General features: G+C 42.2%; 1 protein-coding gene across 2 annotated transcripts in view; it reads right to left on the reverse strand.

Moving 5' to 3' along the window:
• Positions 1–2,320: 2,320 nt before the first annotated feature.
• Positions 2,321–16,254, reverse strand: part of LOC133441707 (cGMP-inhibited 3',5'-cyclic phosphodiesterase 3A-like) — an 86,293-nt gene continuing 72,359 nt past the window's right edge. For both annotated transcript variants that reach the window (XM_061719283.1, XM_061719284.1), the window contains exons 10-15: positions 15,780–15,887; positions 15,076–15,275; positions 14,136–14,339; positions 13,891–14,052; positions 7,893–8,157; positions 2,321–4,013 (exon numbers count right to left, since the gene is read on the reverse strand). In XM_061719283.1, the coding sequence (XP_061575267.1) occupies positions 3,682–4,013; positions 7,893–8,157; positions 13,891–14,052; positions 14,136–14,339; positions 15,076–15,275; positions 15,780–15,887 (1,271 nt within the window). In that variant the 3' untranslated portion in view covers positions 2,321–3,681. The remainder of the gene's footprint in view (positions 4,014–7,892; positions 8,158–13,890; positions 14,053–14,135; positions 14,340–15,075; positions 15,276–15,779; positions 15,888–16,254) is intronic.

The raw sequence follows: 16,254 nt of genomic DNA on the forward strand, positions 1-16,254 counted from the left end.
TGTTTTCATTCTGTGTATAAGAACAATATATATATTCAACCATTCTTTTGTGCTTGCAGCTGATATCAAGGTGACTTTTGCATGTCAGATGTTTTTTTTCTGCATGTATGTGCAGGTGTGTGTTTATTATCGTGTGTGTGTGTGTGTGTGTGTGTGTGTGTGTGTGTGTGTGTGTGTTATCACTTAAGGGAATGACTCAATTCTTTACTAGCAACTCATCTGCCACGTATGAGTTGCATTGCTTCAAACCGTGGTAATTTTGCATCCACACAGTTGAAAGTTCCCTAATGAAGCAGAATCACCCAATAATGCTGTTTAATTGCTTTAGACATTCATCACTGCTTGCAGTACTAAATGTACTACTTTTCTTTGCTACTTTTCTGTCAGCTACATATCTTAAGCACCTTTTCCTTAAAGTCATAAGAAGTTTATTACTATATTGGATGGTCAACTACCTGTTACAGATTAGTAAACGAACACACTAAGTATCTCTCAAAGAGGACCTGAAAGGGCTCCTGTTGCCTTTCTGGTGTCAGATCAAAAATGCTTTAATGCACGTCTCTAATCTGTTTGGCATACTGGGAAACATTGATCATCACATGATGTTGAGCTCTTGCTAAACTGGTTCATCTTCAAAGACTTGCATTTGGAAGAATCTGGTGGAAAAAAAAACAACCAAAAACCCTCTGACCCTTCATGAGCTGCTACATGTGGAACTAAAAGGCTTCACCCTCCTTTGCCATTTCTGAAGCTGTTTTCTGTGTTCACTCCGTCCTCCTTCACCACCAAACTGAATCTCCAAAGTCATTAAAGGAGCACACAAACACCACACAGTAAAGCCACGGGTTATGTGGCAGGTAAGGTCTACAAATGATGGCCTGTCTTCATACAATATTTCTTGAAACCTTCCCCCACTTCACTGCACTTCTGACAATAACATGCAGAGTGACAGTGTCAGTGACAGTTTTTGACAGAGCTGAGACTGCCTTACCCCTCTCTGAATAGTAGACGCCAGTAATTCTGTTGTATCTGGTTGGTATCAGGAACCAAAGAAAATGAATCATGCAAGTTTACAAGTTGCTCTCCATAAAATTTAAATGCTACTTTAAAAAACAGATATTTTTTTTGATTCCACATTATTTTCTTTGCCTTTTTTAAATCACAATAGAAATAATGTCTGACTGCTGTTACTCTGCTGTGCCTACAAATGTGGATCTGGATGTGGGCTACTGACATTTTCTCGGGTGATATGGAGCCATGACTCAGCTCTGGCTCGGCCCGCAATTGTAATTTACTTCACTTTCTAAAACATTTAACCTTAATACCAGCCTTCAAATTAGGTGGAAAGACAAAGATATTTGTGCTATAAGAAACTATGATATGCAGATTAAAAATGATGTTTGCCTAAAAAGAATCATAGCCTTATCATCTAGAATGTATTTCATGTTAATTAATTTAAATCTGATATCCTGTATCCTGCAGTTTTGTACATTCAGTTGTGTAAAACTTACTTCCCCCACTTGTCAACTATTACTATTTATTTGACAAAAATGATAAAAAAAAGTATACAGGCAATACTAAGTACCCCCTTACTATTTCCATACGATTTAAGAAAGTAAGTTGCAGCTGGGTGCAGCTAATCAGCAGGTGTAAAGACCTTGATATACGCAGACATTGTGGCAGTTTGCTGATCTGGAGCATTCAGGAGTGCATTTACTCGATGAGGAAAAGCAACAGTTTTAAGGTCTACCATTTCCTAACAATCTGGAGTCCAACGTTCCACAATGATAAAGATTATTCACAAGTGGAAAGCATTCAAGACAGTTGCTAATTTTTAAAAAAGTGAAATTTACCCAAATATCAGTCCGGGAAATTCCCAGAGAAATACGGAAAAACAAACAAATTAACCAAAAAAACAAACCCTGAATTCTCATCTCAAACCCTACAGGCCTCACTGAGCATGAAGAAGACTGAACAAGTACAGTTTGTCTGAAAGGTTTGCCAAAAAGAAAACCTATTCTGTCCTACAAGTACCTGGAAGCATGAACAAACACATACAACTTTTGTAGAAATAGCCTATGGAGACCAAAGCAGAGTTGTTTTGCCTTCATGCCCTCTGCCTACGTTTGGTGAAAACCAACCACAGCATTCCTGCAGAAACATTTCCAAATGGTGGAGGGGTGAGGATTTAAAAGGACCCTGGGCATCTCAACATGAACTCCTCTGTGCACCAGAATATTATGTAGGCAAATGTGAGGCTATCTGTCTGGTAGCTAAAGCTTGATTAAAATTGTAAAAGATGATGATAAGATGCAAATCATCAGCATGGCTAAACAAACAATCAGTAAATAATAATTAAAAAAGATTTATCAGTTTTAGAAAGGCCAAATCAAAGTATAGACACAGTCCCAGTAAAATACTAAGGTGGGACCTTAAGAGAGCTATGCATAAGCAAATTCCTCAAAACCTCTGACCTGAAGCAATACTGTGACGAAGAATGGACCAAATTTCTTCCACAATAGTGGAAGAGACTGAAAAAAAATATTTCACATTTCCTCTGACAAAGCATTTGAACCATGGGGGTACCTAGTATTTTGTTTCACTTTCGTTAAATCAATAATTGTATTGTATTATATTTGCTTAATCCTAAGAATCGCTACAGTCAAATTATTTGTACTGTGTTTCAGAAAAAAAGCACAGTTTTAAACAAGGGGGTACCAACATTTTGCACATGTCCGCAACTGCAATGTTTTGGGAGATGACTGAGACAGAATTTCGAGAAAAATAGGAGAAACGCAGATGCAGTGACATGAAAAACCCACCAAGGACATTGACATTCCTTTACATTTCTATTTTGCTTTACGTTTCTGTTGTGCTACCTTGGAAACGTGCAGTGAACAGCGCTGATGCAGTAAACAAAAGACAGGGAGAAAATACTGCTCACATTCTTTGATGTGCACAAAACATTGTTTTGTATGTTTTTTCCTTGAGGGACAATAAAGCTTTGCAATTATCAGGTTTCTTGTCAAACCTCCTATTGATTTTGAGAATGAACGTGTTTCTGCGGCTGCTCTATGTGTGTGTGCATATCTGTATACACAATGCACTACTAGTGACTTTTCTGTCTCCTTAGGAGATCTAAATGGCTGAGCCTCAGTGGAAACAACCTTTTCCCTGGCTTTAATCCTATTGTCCTCAAGAAGGGGCTTTTTGCACATCCCCGGCCAGGTGGGCGGCTCCACAGGCCGCTGATAGCAGGGGAGCAGCTAGAAGGCGGATGGGAGGGGGTTTGAGGGGAAATGTGTGAAGAAGTGTGGTTGGCCCATAGTGCAATATGGACAGTCTGGGTGAGGGAAGGGTGACGGATATGAACTAAAACAAACGTTAAAGTAAAAACAAACACAGTCTATTTTTAATATTATTTATCTTGTTATGATGTTCCTCTCCTTTACTCTTCTCATCTCACATCTCTCTACTGGTCAGATGCGCTGGTTATGCGTCATCTCAGTCCTCAACCCTGTTTTTGTTAGGCACATTTCACCCAAAACATCTTCTACAGTGTTGTGTCAAAGTGATGTGCTGGCTACTATATCAAGAGTTTAGTTTAGGAAAGAAAAAAAAAACATGTTTAAACAATGTTCAAATTCCTGGTTTTAGAGGAATTCAAAGAAGTTCGTAATCTCAATTTGGTTCTTGGTCTTTTTCTCCTGAAGGCTCTGATTGTGGAAGGATTTCCTCCTCCTCTACAGCCGGCACCTCTTCTCTTTCATCAAGGTTGTCAGCTGACTCCTCCTCCTCCTCCTCTTCCTCTTTGCTTGCTTGCTCCTCCTCCTCCTCGCGAATTGCTGTTATTGGATCGGTTGGGTTTCCGATGCAATGGGGCTTCTCTTCCCGAGCCTCTTCTGGGGTTTCTGCAGCAATCAAACGTTTCCACATTTCATGGTTTTCCAATATATGCCGTGTGATCTGACAAAAAACTTTCCTCCTGCGTGCCTTTTTGGTTTCTTGCTGCTCTGTATGACAAACAAAAAAACAAAAAAAAGTTACAGTTTTATGGGAGAGAAGCTGTGATTTAAGGAAAAACTGGGCATTTTGGGTATATTTCTGTTATATATATAGCTTGGCCCAGGTCAGACTTTTAATAACTTTACCAACCATATATCTAAAGCTCAAATATGATGATGCCCCCTCTGTTTAGTACCACCATGCATGATCTAGCACTTATCACAACCTCCTATACACAACGAATAGTGCTCTCTATCTTGAAATCAGGCGCCAACACTTTAACAATTGCCATCAACATCTATGTTGACATTTTTGACTTTGCAATAGAAACTACCTTATTTACATTCGTTTCTTCAACAAATGGTTTTGGTCCTTATAACTAGATTTCACATCCATGACAACTGTGGGGAGGGTGACATTTTTGGACTCAGTATCCCCTTTTACATTGGCAAATACCCTGCGTTTAACGCGTGAGCTAGCGTGTCGTCTGTCCTTTTTACGTTGACCCACGTGGGATGGCGCTGCCCCGCGAAAATAACTCGTCTCCGAGTGTGGTCTTAACCGCGGGTCAGGTCTAATGTAAACAGAACTAGCGCGGGGTGGCGGGTCGCGGGAGGAGTTTGTTGATCACGTAAACTGAGTACAATGCACCAGGGGAGGTCATTGTGATGGTACATCAACTTACAACAGGTTTAATGACACCTCTGTCATTGTCTGAGGGGTCTGTATCGCCTTCACTGGCACTATGTAACTTTGAGGAGCATGGTAGGAACCCTGCCACACTACTGGTAAAGCACTACCGCTTTTGTCCAAAGGAGCCGCCAAACTCAACAAAAGGTGAAAGTTACGTTGTGCTGCTTTAAGAAAACAGTTGATGAGAGTAACACCAGCAGCAGGAGGTCACAGGTAGGGTCTATATTTGCAAGATGAGTAACTGGGGAGACGAGGAGATCCGTGAGCTGCTCAGCCGAGGAGCCGAGGACGCCGTAAACCGGCGTATGTTCAGAACTACCAAGGATGGTGTCACAGCCCGACTCAAGAGCCATGACAAACAAAGAGGGAGGTACACAGGAGACAGGAGATAAGAAAATACTTAATATTTATTTTAACAAAAACTAAAACAAACAACAAGGTATGAGGTGGGGCAATCAGTAGGATCCGTAGTGAAGGTAATTATGGATGAGTGAACAATGGAAGTAAGCATGTTGTATAGCATGAGCTAAATCAAAGGGATGTGGGAAGAGCCAGGGACTGCGCTGTGGGAGGGGTGGAGTAGACAGGAACACAGGGCCCAGGGGCCTCATGTACAAAGCGTGCGTACGCACAAAAACATGGCGTACGCCCTTTTCCACGCAAACGTTCAGATGAATCAAGAGTGAAATGACCGTGGAAATGTGCAGTGCCCGACGCCAACTTCATGGCTGGCGTACGCACGTTTCCACAGCTATTGGTCCGTTGGCGACACTTAGTGGTGATGATGGGAAACTGTTAATAATGTGAAAACAATTAGCCCTCAGAGTGATGTGCACAGAGACACACTGATGAACAATTAACACATTCACCTGTCGGCAATTACACAAGTGGATATAAAAGCAAAGTGGTGCAGAAATACCGTTAACAACAATGGCAGCTTTGGCAGTGTTAGAAGATATCGCAAATGGCGCAGTAAGAAGAGAAAGAATATTTAGCTGGTTTTCCTAATGTAATCGGAGCTATCCACTGCACACACATTGCTATAAAAGCACCATCACTGGATGAATATGTGTACGTTAACAGGAAGCATTTTCATTCCATTAATGTACAGATTATATGATTCATTTATGTTATTTGTGAAGTTATTTCTTGGAAAAAGGGGCAGATCAGATAAGATTCTTCTTCTTTCTGCTTGCTTTCATTCACGAGTTAAGAACATTTGTATTTGTATTGAATTATTTTATTTTTTTGAATGAAATAAAGAATATTAAAAAAAAATAAAAAAATATGTCACAGGTGTCAAACTGAATCCCAGAAGGGCCTGTGTGCTGCATGTTTTAGATATTTCACTGCTTTAACACACCTGATTCTAATTAATCATCGTCACCAGCTTGTCATCAAAGTCTGGATAGTTCTGTTGATGACACAGCTCCTTGTATCATGGTGCAATTAAACAGGGAAACCGGCCCTCGAGGGCCTATTTAAATACATTTGCATATTTAAATGGAGGCGTGGACAGGGAGGAGTCTGGTACTCCTACATGTGCGCTCAATTCCACGTTGATTGGGATGTACAAAGGAAATGTGCTTGGATTCATGCCTACGCAGTTTCATACATCTGGATTTTTTTGTGCGTAGGACGTTTTCTGGATTTAAGCATACGCCATGTTTCAGTAGGAAATCCACGCAAGTCTTTGTACATGAGGCCCCAGGTGTTCCCAATCACTCGATAAGGTCTGAAAACAGGAGAAAGACCAGACGACGTCATCAGACCGTCACAGATGGTCCATTGTTTGAACAACTGGCCACAAAAATGACAAGCCAGGGGTTTGCAAGAAGCAGAAACCGGTCAAAAACGCTCATCCCGACATTCATCCATCCTCATTCTGAAAACTACACCTGTCTGACGGTGATGAATCTTCCGGATAACGCCTCCCGACTCGGCTTCCCTCCCCTCAACTCGCCCTCAGGCCCGGGGTGGCAAATAACATGCCTCGATTTATATTACCCAACACGCGTTCATCATCCAGCGATAATAGCAGTATCACCACTGTCTCGAGCAGCCGTCCCACCATGCCTGAAGTCCTCCACAATCGTCCTACTCCCGAAAAAGAACTCCATCAGCAGCCTGAATGATTACCGTCCTCGAGACGGCACTGTGGTGTTCAGAGAACAACCTGATCCTGAACACTGAAAAAACTAAGGAGCTGATCATAGACTTCAGACGGAAAAAGACAGACATTCAGCCTCTGTTCATCCACGGGGTCTGTGTGGAGATCGTTTCCAGATTCCGGTTTCTGGATCATCTAAATCAACAGCTGCTGGTGTCCTTTTATCGCTGCTCCATAGAGAGCATCCTCACATATTGCATATGTGTGTGGTTCTCCAGCTGCACAGTGGCAAATAAGAAGGCACTCCAGAGGGTCATCACAGCGGCCCAAAAAATAATCGGCTGCACTCTCCCCTCCCTGGAGGAACTGTACAACACCTGGTGTCTCAGGAAAGCCAGGAAAATCATCAAGGACCCATCTCACCCCGGACACTCACTCTTTGAACTGTTGCCATCGGGCAGACGTTTCAGGACACTGAAATCACGCACAAACACACTCAAGAACAGTTTCTATGCCAGAGCCATAACATACTCAATACTGCTAAATAATCAAACTGACTTTTTCCATGTGCAATACTGACCGAACTGTGCAATACCTGCCATAGAATCGTGCAATACCTGTATGTTGTCTTCCTGTTTGTGTCCTTTTAGAGATGATTTATTTTTATAGTTGTTGTTGTTTTAATATATCTATTTTTTTAAACCATGCACCTTAAAGATAGCATCCAATTTCGTTGTACCTGTACAAATGACGATAAAGACATTTTAATTCTAATTCTAATTCAATCAAATCTAGAAACGCATAGCAAGCAAACCCAAATGATTCATTGATAATTTTTTAGTATTTTGTAGGATGTAAGTTCAGTGACACTGTTGTCTTTCAGAAGACAGTTTAACAAAATATATATATTTAAAACGATATGTATGTATATATATATATATATATATATATATATATATATATATATATATATATATATATATATATATATATAAAACAATTGTGGGATTCTGTTAAATCTCCCCATACATCACTGCACCGTTAGTTATTGTCTAAGATGTTAGAAATTAAGAGGCTGACATACGGGAGGTGTCAGAACCAGTTGACGTCTCCTCATCTGCTGTGTCTTCTTCTTCTGTGTCTTCTTGTCCTTCCTTTACCATCTCTGGCTCCACTTCTCCTCCGGATGGGTTTACCCAGTGTCCAGGCATAAGAGAGGCAGAGTCGTAGGAGGAGCATAATGGTCCCACTATATGAGTAATGAAAGACTCCTGCAGTTTGGCGAGCTGTGGGGCGGACCGGTCCATAAAAGGGCTTATGGGAAGGCCCAGGCTTGCTTCTTCATCGCCCTAGAAAAAGGCACAGGAAAGATAAAATAAAGATTTGCTGGAAAACGTAAGCTATTCTTACAGTCACATATACAGTATATACAGTACACCTTTTTTTATGTAATGTTTACCATATCAGGATAAGAGTCATCTGCTGCTCTGCACAATCAAAAAAAAGATTTCAGTTTGTACCATTTAACAGACCTGGAAACCTTTTGAGTCACAATCAAAGTAAGTCCACGCCTGTGGATTTACCACGCCTGCAGACATAACCTGAAGTAGGGGTGCGCTTTTCTACACTCACGGTCGGATGTTCAAAATGTGATTTGAATGTGGAAAGTTACGGTCCTTCACGAAGTTCACGCACATATCAAGTCTGGCGTAGGCACATTTCTGAGGTTTTGTCAGTTGGTGACGCTCACTGGTGATGCAGTGAAGTGCAGAATATGAGGAAACGTGACGTCAACAATAAGTTTCCAACCACACGTGAAGGACACGACAAGTGGAGCTGCAACAATCTCACAATTAACCACATGGTCTGAATATACAACTAGGAGTGTCCCCAGCTCACTGCCGATGTTTTTTTTTAAATTTGTTTTACTTGTTTTTGCAAGTTCCTTGTTAAGATGAGCGTTTTTTGAAGGATATTTAAAAACATTTTACATCGAACCTCAGGAAGCTGCGCCGAGCCAAGGAGGAGGCCTACAGAAGCGGTGATCGAGCCCTGTTCAAGCAGGCCAGGAACACTCTGACGAGGGAAATCAGGAGAGCAAAGAGGAGCTATGGCCTCTCTGCCAACCCTGATCCCTCTTCTGTGTGGAGAGGTCTGCAGAACATCACTGGGTTCAAAAGAACATCTCCATGCCCTGCAGGAAACCTCAGGCTCGCAAACCAGCTGAACAGCTTCTACTGCAGGTTTGATGAACAGGCCAGCATGCACAGCAGGAATCTGTACACCACCATCACCCCCACCACCCGACGGCGTGTCCCCCTCCTGCCTGAGAGCCTGCGCCGAGCAGCTGGCTCCCACCTTCACACGGATCTTCAACCGGTTCCTGGAGCTGTGTGAGGTGCCATAATGCCTCAAATGCTCCACCATCATCCCAGTCCCCGAGAAACCCACCATCACAGGACTAAATGAGTACAGGCCTGTCGCCCTGACGTCTATGGTCATGAAATCCTTTGAGCGACTGGTGTTGTCCCACCTGATTGACATCACGGCTCCCTGCTCAACCCCCCACAGTTTGCCTACCGGACAAACAGGTCGGTGGATGACGCAGTCAACATCGGACTGCACTACATCCTGCGTCACCTCGACACCCCAGGTACGTACTGTATGCGAGGATCCTGTTCGTGGATTTCAGCTCGGCGTTCAACACCATCGCTCCTGAAATCCTCCACCAGAAACTGTTTTGAACATCTGAATTTTTTTCTGCGTACGCAAAAATTGCACGCACGGATTCACGTTGAAATCCACGCACACTTTGTACATGAGGCCCCAGATGTATTGACGTCGTCAACATGACCGACCAACCATAGCAAATTACGGGCAGTGACGCGCTTTCCTACCCGCCTCCTTGTTTGTGTGTGCAGCGGTAGCACGTGGAGATATTTACCCTTCACGCATCAAATTAAATACAAAGTGAATAGGAAAGCCAATACCAGCAGCTGTCATCTCCTTTGAACATACTTGGATATAGATCTTTTGCAAGGTTTTGTTTTTTCCAACTTTAGAATCAGAATCAGAATCAGAAGTTTATTGCCAAGTAGTTTTACACACACAAGGAATTTGTTGTTGTGAACGGTGCGATACAAAAGATCATATAATATTAAAAGAAAAAAGTATACAAGGTATAAAACAAAAGTATCAACATGAGAAAAAAGTCCTACATTATTCACACATATGTTATCATCAATAACACTGATATAAAGTAGTTTATTAATATAATCAGTATCATGGGTAAAGGCCTGTCACTCAAATGTGACAAACTCAGGAGAGATAGCGCTGAGTTTACACGCAAGTTGGAAAGACTAATAACAGATAGTGTGTATATGAATGCGGGATTACTTAAAAAGGGTCATTTGAATGACTCGTAATATTTGAATGGGAGTTAAATCAGGGCTAAAGAGGAGCAACAAAGCTTCTGTTCTTTCTTTTTCCTTCAGATAATTGTCAGTCTTGCATCCACAAACACAGACAAATGCCCTTCTCAGTATGGAATGGTGTTTGGACTTTTGTCCACTGGTTATCCGTGTAAAATTCACTGTCTTTGAAAAACCTTTCAATATGTGTCAATTTTGTTTTCGGTGCAAATGTTATGATAGTCTGGGCTTCTGTTTGTTGTCTGATGTTGGGGTTTTCAAAGCTGTTTAAAAGGAGGACAGAGGGGCAAGAGCTCTGATTGCCATGGCAACCAAAACCTGAATGGCGTCAGTATGCAGCTCCGGTGGTGGCCGTGATAGGTGTGTATATGTAGAGCCAGCCCGATTAGAGAGAGAGAGAGAGATCTTATAACCGTGCTATGATAAGGATATTAAAGTGATGCATTGCAGAATATAAATTAAATCTATGTGTGTGTGTGTGTGTGTGTGTGTGTGTGTGTGTGTGTGTGTGTGTGTGTGTGTGTGTGTGTGTGTGTGTGTGTGTTAACATAGGCACTGACTCTGTTGCCACTGAGAGCTCTGTCTTGTCTGTGATCTTCCTCAGTGACTGTGAATGAGAACCGTCAAGGATGGCACATTTAGGTCATCCATCTCCCATCTGAAAAAGGAGACCACACACACATCCTCCGTCTCTTAACACCTCCCCTCGCCCCCTCTCCACAGTCATATTAGAGCGCTGCTGAGCAGTGTTTTGATACCCTTACTACGCAAGTTCCCCTTCATTTGAAGCAACTAAACAAACGTATGCTAATACTGATTGCGTAAGGAACCCTTTGATGATAAAGTTCTGTTACAGCTTGTGTGTATGGTTCCCATTTTTTGAGATTTTCTTTTCTTTTCTTTCAGCAGATCAGTGTTTTGGGTGATTCTGCATATGTGCAACCTTAAAAGTGCTTTTCACAATACAGTTGCTAAGCAAATCGTTTGACCTCTCTGGCTAATCATGTTTAGTCTTTACTGTCTTGTTAGTTCGGAACAGGATTTGTTGTCAGGAGCCCAGCTACATTGGTCTCTCACATATTCATGAGCTTTCAAGTGTTTTTAGTATTCCATTTCAGGTAGATAGAGGAGATAGAGTTATCCACATAAAACCTTAGTGAATGGTCCTTGAACATATAACCCTAGTAGGGTCCTCTCATATCCAAACATACATGTTTTCATCACTCATATGCAACATCCTAAGGAGGGAGATGTGGAAAAAGATGCCTTTTGAGATTTATGTAGAACTAAAATGGTAGATGTTTTTTTCCCTTTATTAATATGATTTTCAGTAGACAAGATAATCCAGATGTTGGTGAAATCACAATGAAGCTGCACATAGCAGTCAAGAGTAGATCTAAAATGGTCAACGTCTCTAGCATTTATGTTGTTTTTTATAGTGCTTCTATTTACGCAAATAAGTACAAATGAAATAATGTGTCTTCATTGACCAGCTTCTATTTATTACATTTCTTCTTCTTCTATTCTAGTCACACTAATTCAGATTTACTGGGCTGTGTGCATTTAATTTTGAATGGAAAAATGCAAGCCAAAACATGTCGGATCCACTGGTTACAGGTCTGGCCGACAATCGCATATTCAACATTTTTGCAGTTGCTTATGTTTCTTTCCTTTTTGCTGTGGTTATAAGTAAAATTAAAGCTGCAAGCAGCGATGAACAGGTCCTCGCGCGTGCAATTTTCACCAATAAAAGTGAATGACTCAAAACCGAGTCCGATGACACCACCCACGACTCTTTATGTCAAACCATTCAAAAGTTATGCCAGAAAATAGGAACTATCAAATATGGACCAATCAGATGAAGGGGGGGCGCGCTTTTTGGCGTCTATCGTCACCACGGTAACGTTTTTGACTGAGAAAGGTAATGCGCATCGTCGCGAGATCGAGACACATTTTGATGTATAACACACCTGGGTGCACGTTACGGTTCGGGCCGTATTAACTGCCGAAGGAATGGCATAAATTTCGCCAAAATGACACGATTAATTCAAAATGGCCGACTTCCTGTTCGGTTTCGGCCATGGCGCCAAGAGACTTTTCTTTAAGTTACGACATGATACAGGTGGGTACTGATTGTCGTGCATGTACGTCAAACCGTATTGTGGGGCTTGAGGCGTGAAGTTTTCTAGGGGGCGCTGTTGAGCCATTAGGCCACACCCATTAATGCAAACAATTAAATATCAAATTTTTCGCCAGACCTGGCTTGTGTGCAAAATTTGGTGAGTTTTGGGGCACGTTTAGGGGGGCAAAAAGGCCCTCATTTCGTCGGAAGAAAAACGATAATAAAAACGAGAAAAACTCCTACAGATACAATAGGGCCTTCGCACTGTCAGTGCTCGGGCCATAAAAATGCATTTCTTTGACTCTGATGCCACCACCTCTTCATCTGTATTCCCAACTAATGACCACGAGTGCCTAGTATCGGCCGTGCGACGAGGCCGGGTTTGGGGGGGGGGCAGGGGTGGGCTGTGCCCACCCAAACGTGCGTCCTGCCCACCCAATCAAAGGTTATGAGGATCTTTTATGTTTTTATAATTTTATTTTTAATATCACAAAATATCTGTTCCGTTTCTGATTGGGTGGCAGGACACTGCGCATAATTTTTAGACACAACAATCAACGCATACCGCAAAAGTTCTGTCTCGGCGGAGGGACCCGGCATCCCAGCAAAATGAGCACAACAGAGTTTTTTTGTCTAAAAGAAAATAAAGTTTATAATCACTGCCTCGGTGCTCCCGTCTGCCCACTCTGCTGGTATCAAGAAAGAGAGCGACATCGCCGATTCGCCGACATGCATCGTTTCTTTAAGCCTATAAGGAAAAGCCTTCGAGACGGCTCTCTCCATCCTGGCCAGGGTGGAGAGCGCCGGTGAGGGCGGAGAGCGCCAGTGCGGGTGGCGGTGCTGTGGTGCCGTGCAGGCTCTGGAGCCACCAGCCTGCCGCGGGACCTTTTAAATCCACGCAGAGCCTACGCCATAGGGTACGATTGATTGATAAAAAAAAAATAAAAAATCAAGAAAGAAAAGCGCAAAAAAATCAAATAAATGCAGCCTCAACAGGGCACAAGCCAGTGTCCTATTAGTGCCAGTCCCAAGCCCGGGTGAATGCAGAGGGTAGTGTCAGGAAGGGCAATTGGATTAACATACTGTTGGTCAAAGAAGGGGAAGATAGATGAACTGATATGATGATAGCATAGTTTTCTATGCATTTCGGGGGTTTGACCCCCCAAAATGTTTTCGCCGCAGGAAGCGTCGCCCACCCTACATTTCAGTCTGCCCACCTTAGTGGGCCTCACTAAATCCGGCCCTGCCGTGCGAGTCATGCAGTATATCGCTGCAGGCTGCCTGATCAAACACGTGCACAAAGCAGCACATTTAGAGATGGAATGAGAGGTGGTGTGCTTTAAAGATTGGGCAGCAAACATTGCATAAACAAACATTTCAATAATTTCAGCTAGTTCATGATTACAAATAAAAAAGAACTCAAGACCTAAAAATGCTATTTAAACATACGTAAAAGAGAATTAAACAATCTTTTATTGTTCCTTCCTGAGGAAATAAAATGGTCCAATGGCCGGGAGTCATAAACTTACTTGCTCATAGAACTCGTTGATGATCCCCTCTGTCCACTGCAGGTGCAGCTCCTTACACTTCAGTGGCCCGTTAACATCTGCTAGCTTGATACACATCTGGCACACCAGCAATCGGTCATTCTCGTTGCTCCAGTCAATATCACACAGTCCTTCGTCACCAACCTGGCATGAAAGAGGGAATGATTTTCTTTGATATGATCTGAAGAAGACACTAATCAGGAACATAAAGAGATATGAATATGTACCTTTGCATTAAACTCTGCCAGAAAGTCAAAGTGTTTTTTGAGGTCAGTGGCAAGGATAGCTTCAATAACAAGGAAGCGGAAGCGCTTAAACTCCACGTGTTCAAGGTTAACCAGGAAGTTGTACTCGGGTCGGGACATGAAGAGGTTCCAGGCCGACGCTGCGTGATGGTTCTCCAAGACTGACCTGTCGTTGTACAGGAGAGCCTGCAGCGGGGAAGGGCACGTTGAATGAAACATGCAACAATGCACTTCACAGGCCTTATTTATCACATCATGTAAATAATACAAGCTGGGATCACAAATCTAAAAAAATACAATTCTCACGGCATGCAATACGTCAACACGCGGATCAAAGCATGTCAAGTTAGAACCCTGCTTGTGTTAAAAATGTCATTGTAGTTTCCTTTGCTGTTAGTTGTTATTTGAAGTACTTAGTGTACTATGCTGTGTTATCTAAGATACATCAGCATTATTATTTTGTCATTACTTATTTTTCTGTGCTCGAACCAACAGGACATGCTGTCAGGTAGTTGACAAAAACAATGTTCAAATAAACTGCAACCAGAACAATGGATAATGCAGTAGAGAGCAAAGTCCAAAATAAACTGAGCCAAAATGAAAAATTACGCGTGACTTGGACTTGGACTCCTAGATCTTTATATTTAGTCAAAAACTGTGTGTGCATGAGACAGTTGTCCTTCTTTTCTCAAACAAAGAATGCCTGTGCTGCAATGAGTCATCTCATCCACACAGACTGTGCCATGCATCCAGCGTGAAACCTTTACAAGTTGTTTGTCTGGAGTCGGAGGAATTTCCGTTGAATCTGTGCTTGTATGTTGCATAGACTGCAGCCAATTAACTTAGTTATCTTTCACTGCTACCTTCATGAAAGTCCATCACCAGAACCCCTTCTCATCCAGGGGCCACCACATTCATTTACCTGGGGTGCACTGGTGGCGACCAGAAAGGCGTTGGTTCTTCCAGGGTGGTCATAGTCATGCATGGCGGCCGCTACGTACAAGGCCATGAGCTCCAGGCCGGGTATAAGACCAGCCAGAGAACCATAGTCCTCCTCCATCGCAGAGTTCATCCTGGACACCAGGAAGCCTGTGGCTCTTGGTGTAATGCCGTTTGCTGAGTCTATGAACAGATAGGAAAACCTCCACTGTTATCAGGCTACTTTATTTCTGTTGGACTTTTTAGGTTCTTCATTCTTTCACTCATCAGTATGTCACCTGGAACTAAGTAACAACAGGAGAGACAAGAACACATTTAAAAATAAAAGGAACTATTTCACTCAACTATTCGTTTCAGGATAGTGTGCTAATATGGGGTTTTTTGTAGTAGCCTACTGTTAAAAAAACTGTAGATTTTTATTCAATCCTAGAGTGATCATTTTGGGTCAAGGATCTCTCTTTATCTTGGAAGAGAATTTTTACGTGTTCTTTTAAAATGCACTTTTCAACCTCATAAATGGACTCCTGCTAGCCTGTGATACTGTACAGTATTTTACCAGAGTTAACTTGAAATTTTTGTCCCTTGAGGCATATGCCACGATGAACAAAACATGAGATTCAGATACAAGTGAATATGAAGAAAAGGGCAGAATCTTGAGGTATTTACTGTATCAGAGAAGCTGCGTACCAGTGTGTATACCGTTGTCAGTCAGCAGGGTGGGCAGACCTGGCACAGGCTGAGTGGTAAGGTACCACACGGCATGCAGCACATCAGTAGCATGGATCCGGTTGTGATCTGAGGAAAATCACAAAGTGCTAACTCACATCAGTATGAGCAGTCAGACTGCAATGATGAATATCCAGCAGCACAGCAGCTTTAAAAAAAATCTCAGTAGTCAAATCAACTTGTTATGCTAAAACACAAGCAATCACATGTTAAACTGGCTATTAATATTGATCACTTACTTTGCAAAGAAATGTATACTTTTATTTTGGAAGAATGATTCCCCTCCATCTTATAAGACTTTTGTAGATCAACTCACAGCATTTCTACCATTAGAAAAACTAACCTTGGAAAAATATAATCGTGACCATCTTTTTCAAGAATTTTGGTTCCCATTATTCTCTGGTTTAGAGAACTCCATTGTCCGCTGAATGCTGTT

This window comes from Cololabis saira, chromosome 4, assembly GCF_033807715.1.
Source record: "Cololabis saira isolate AMF1-May2022 chromosome 4, fColSai1.1, whole genome shotgun sequence".
NCBI classification, from domain to species: domain Eukaryota; kingdom Metazoa; phylum Chordata; class Actinopteri; order Beloniformes; family Belonidae; genus Cololabis; species Cololabis saira.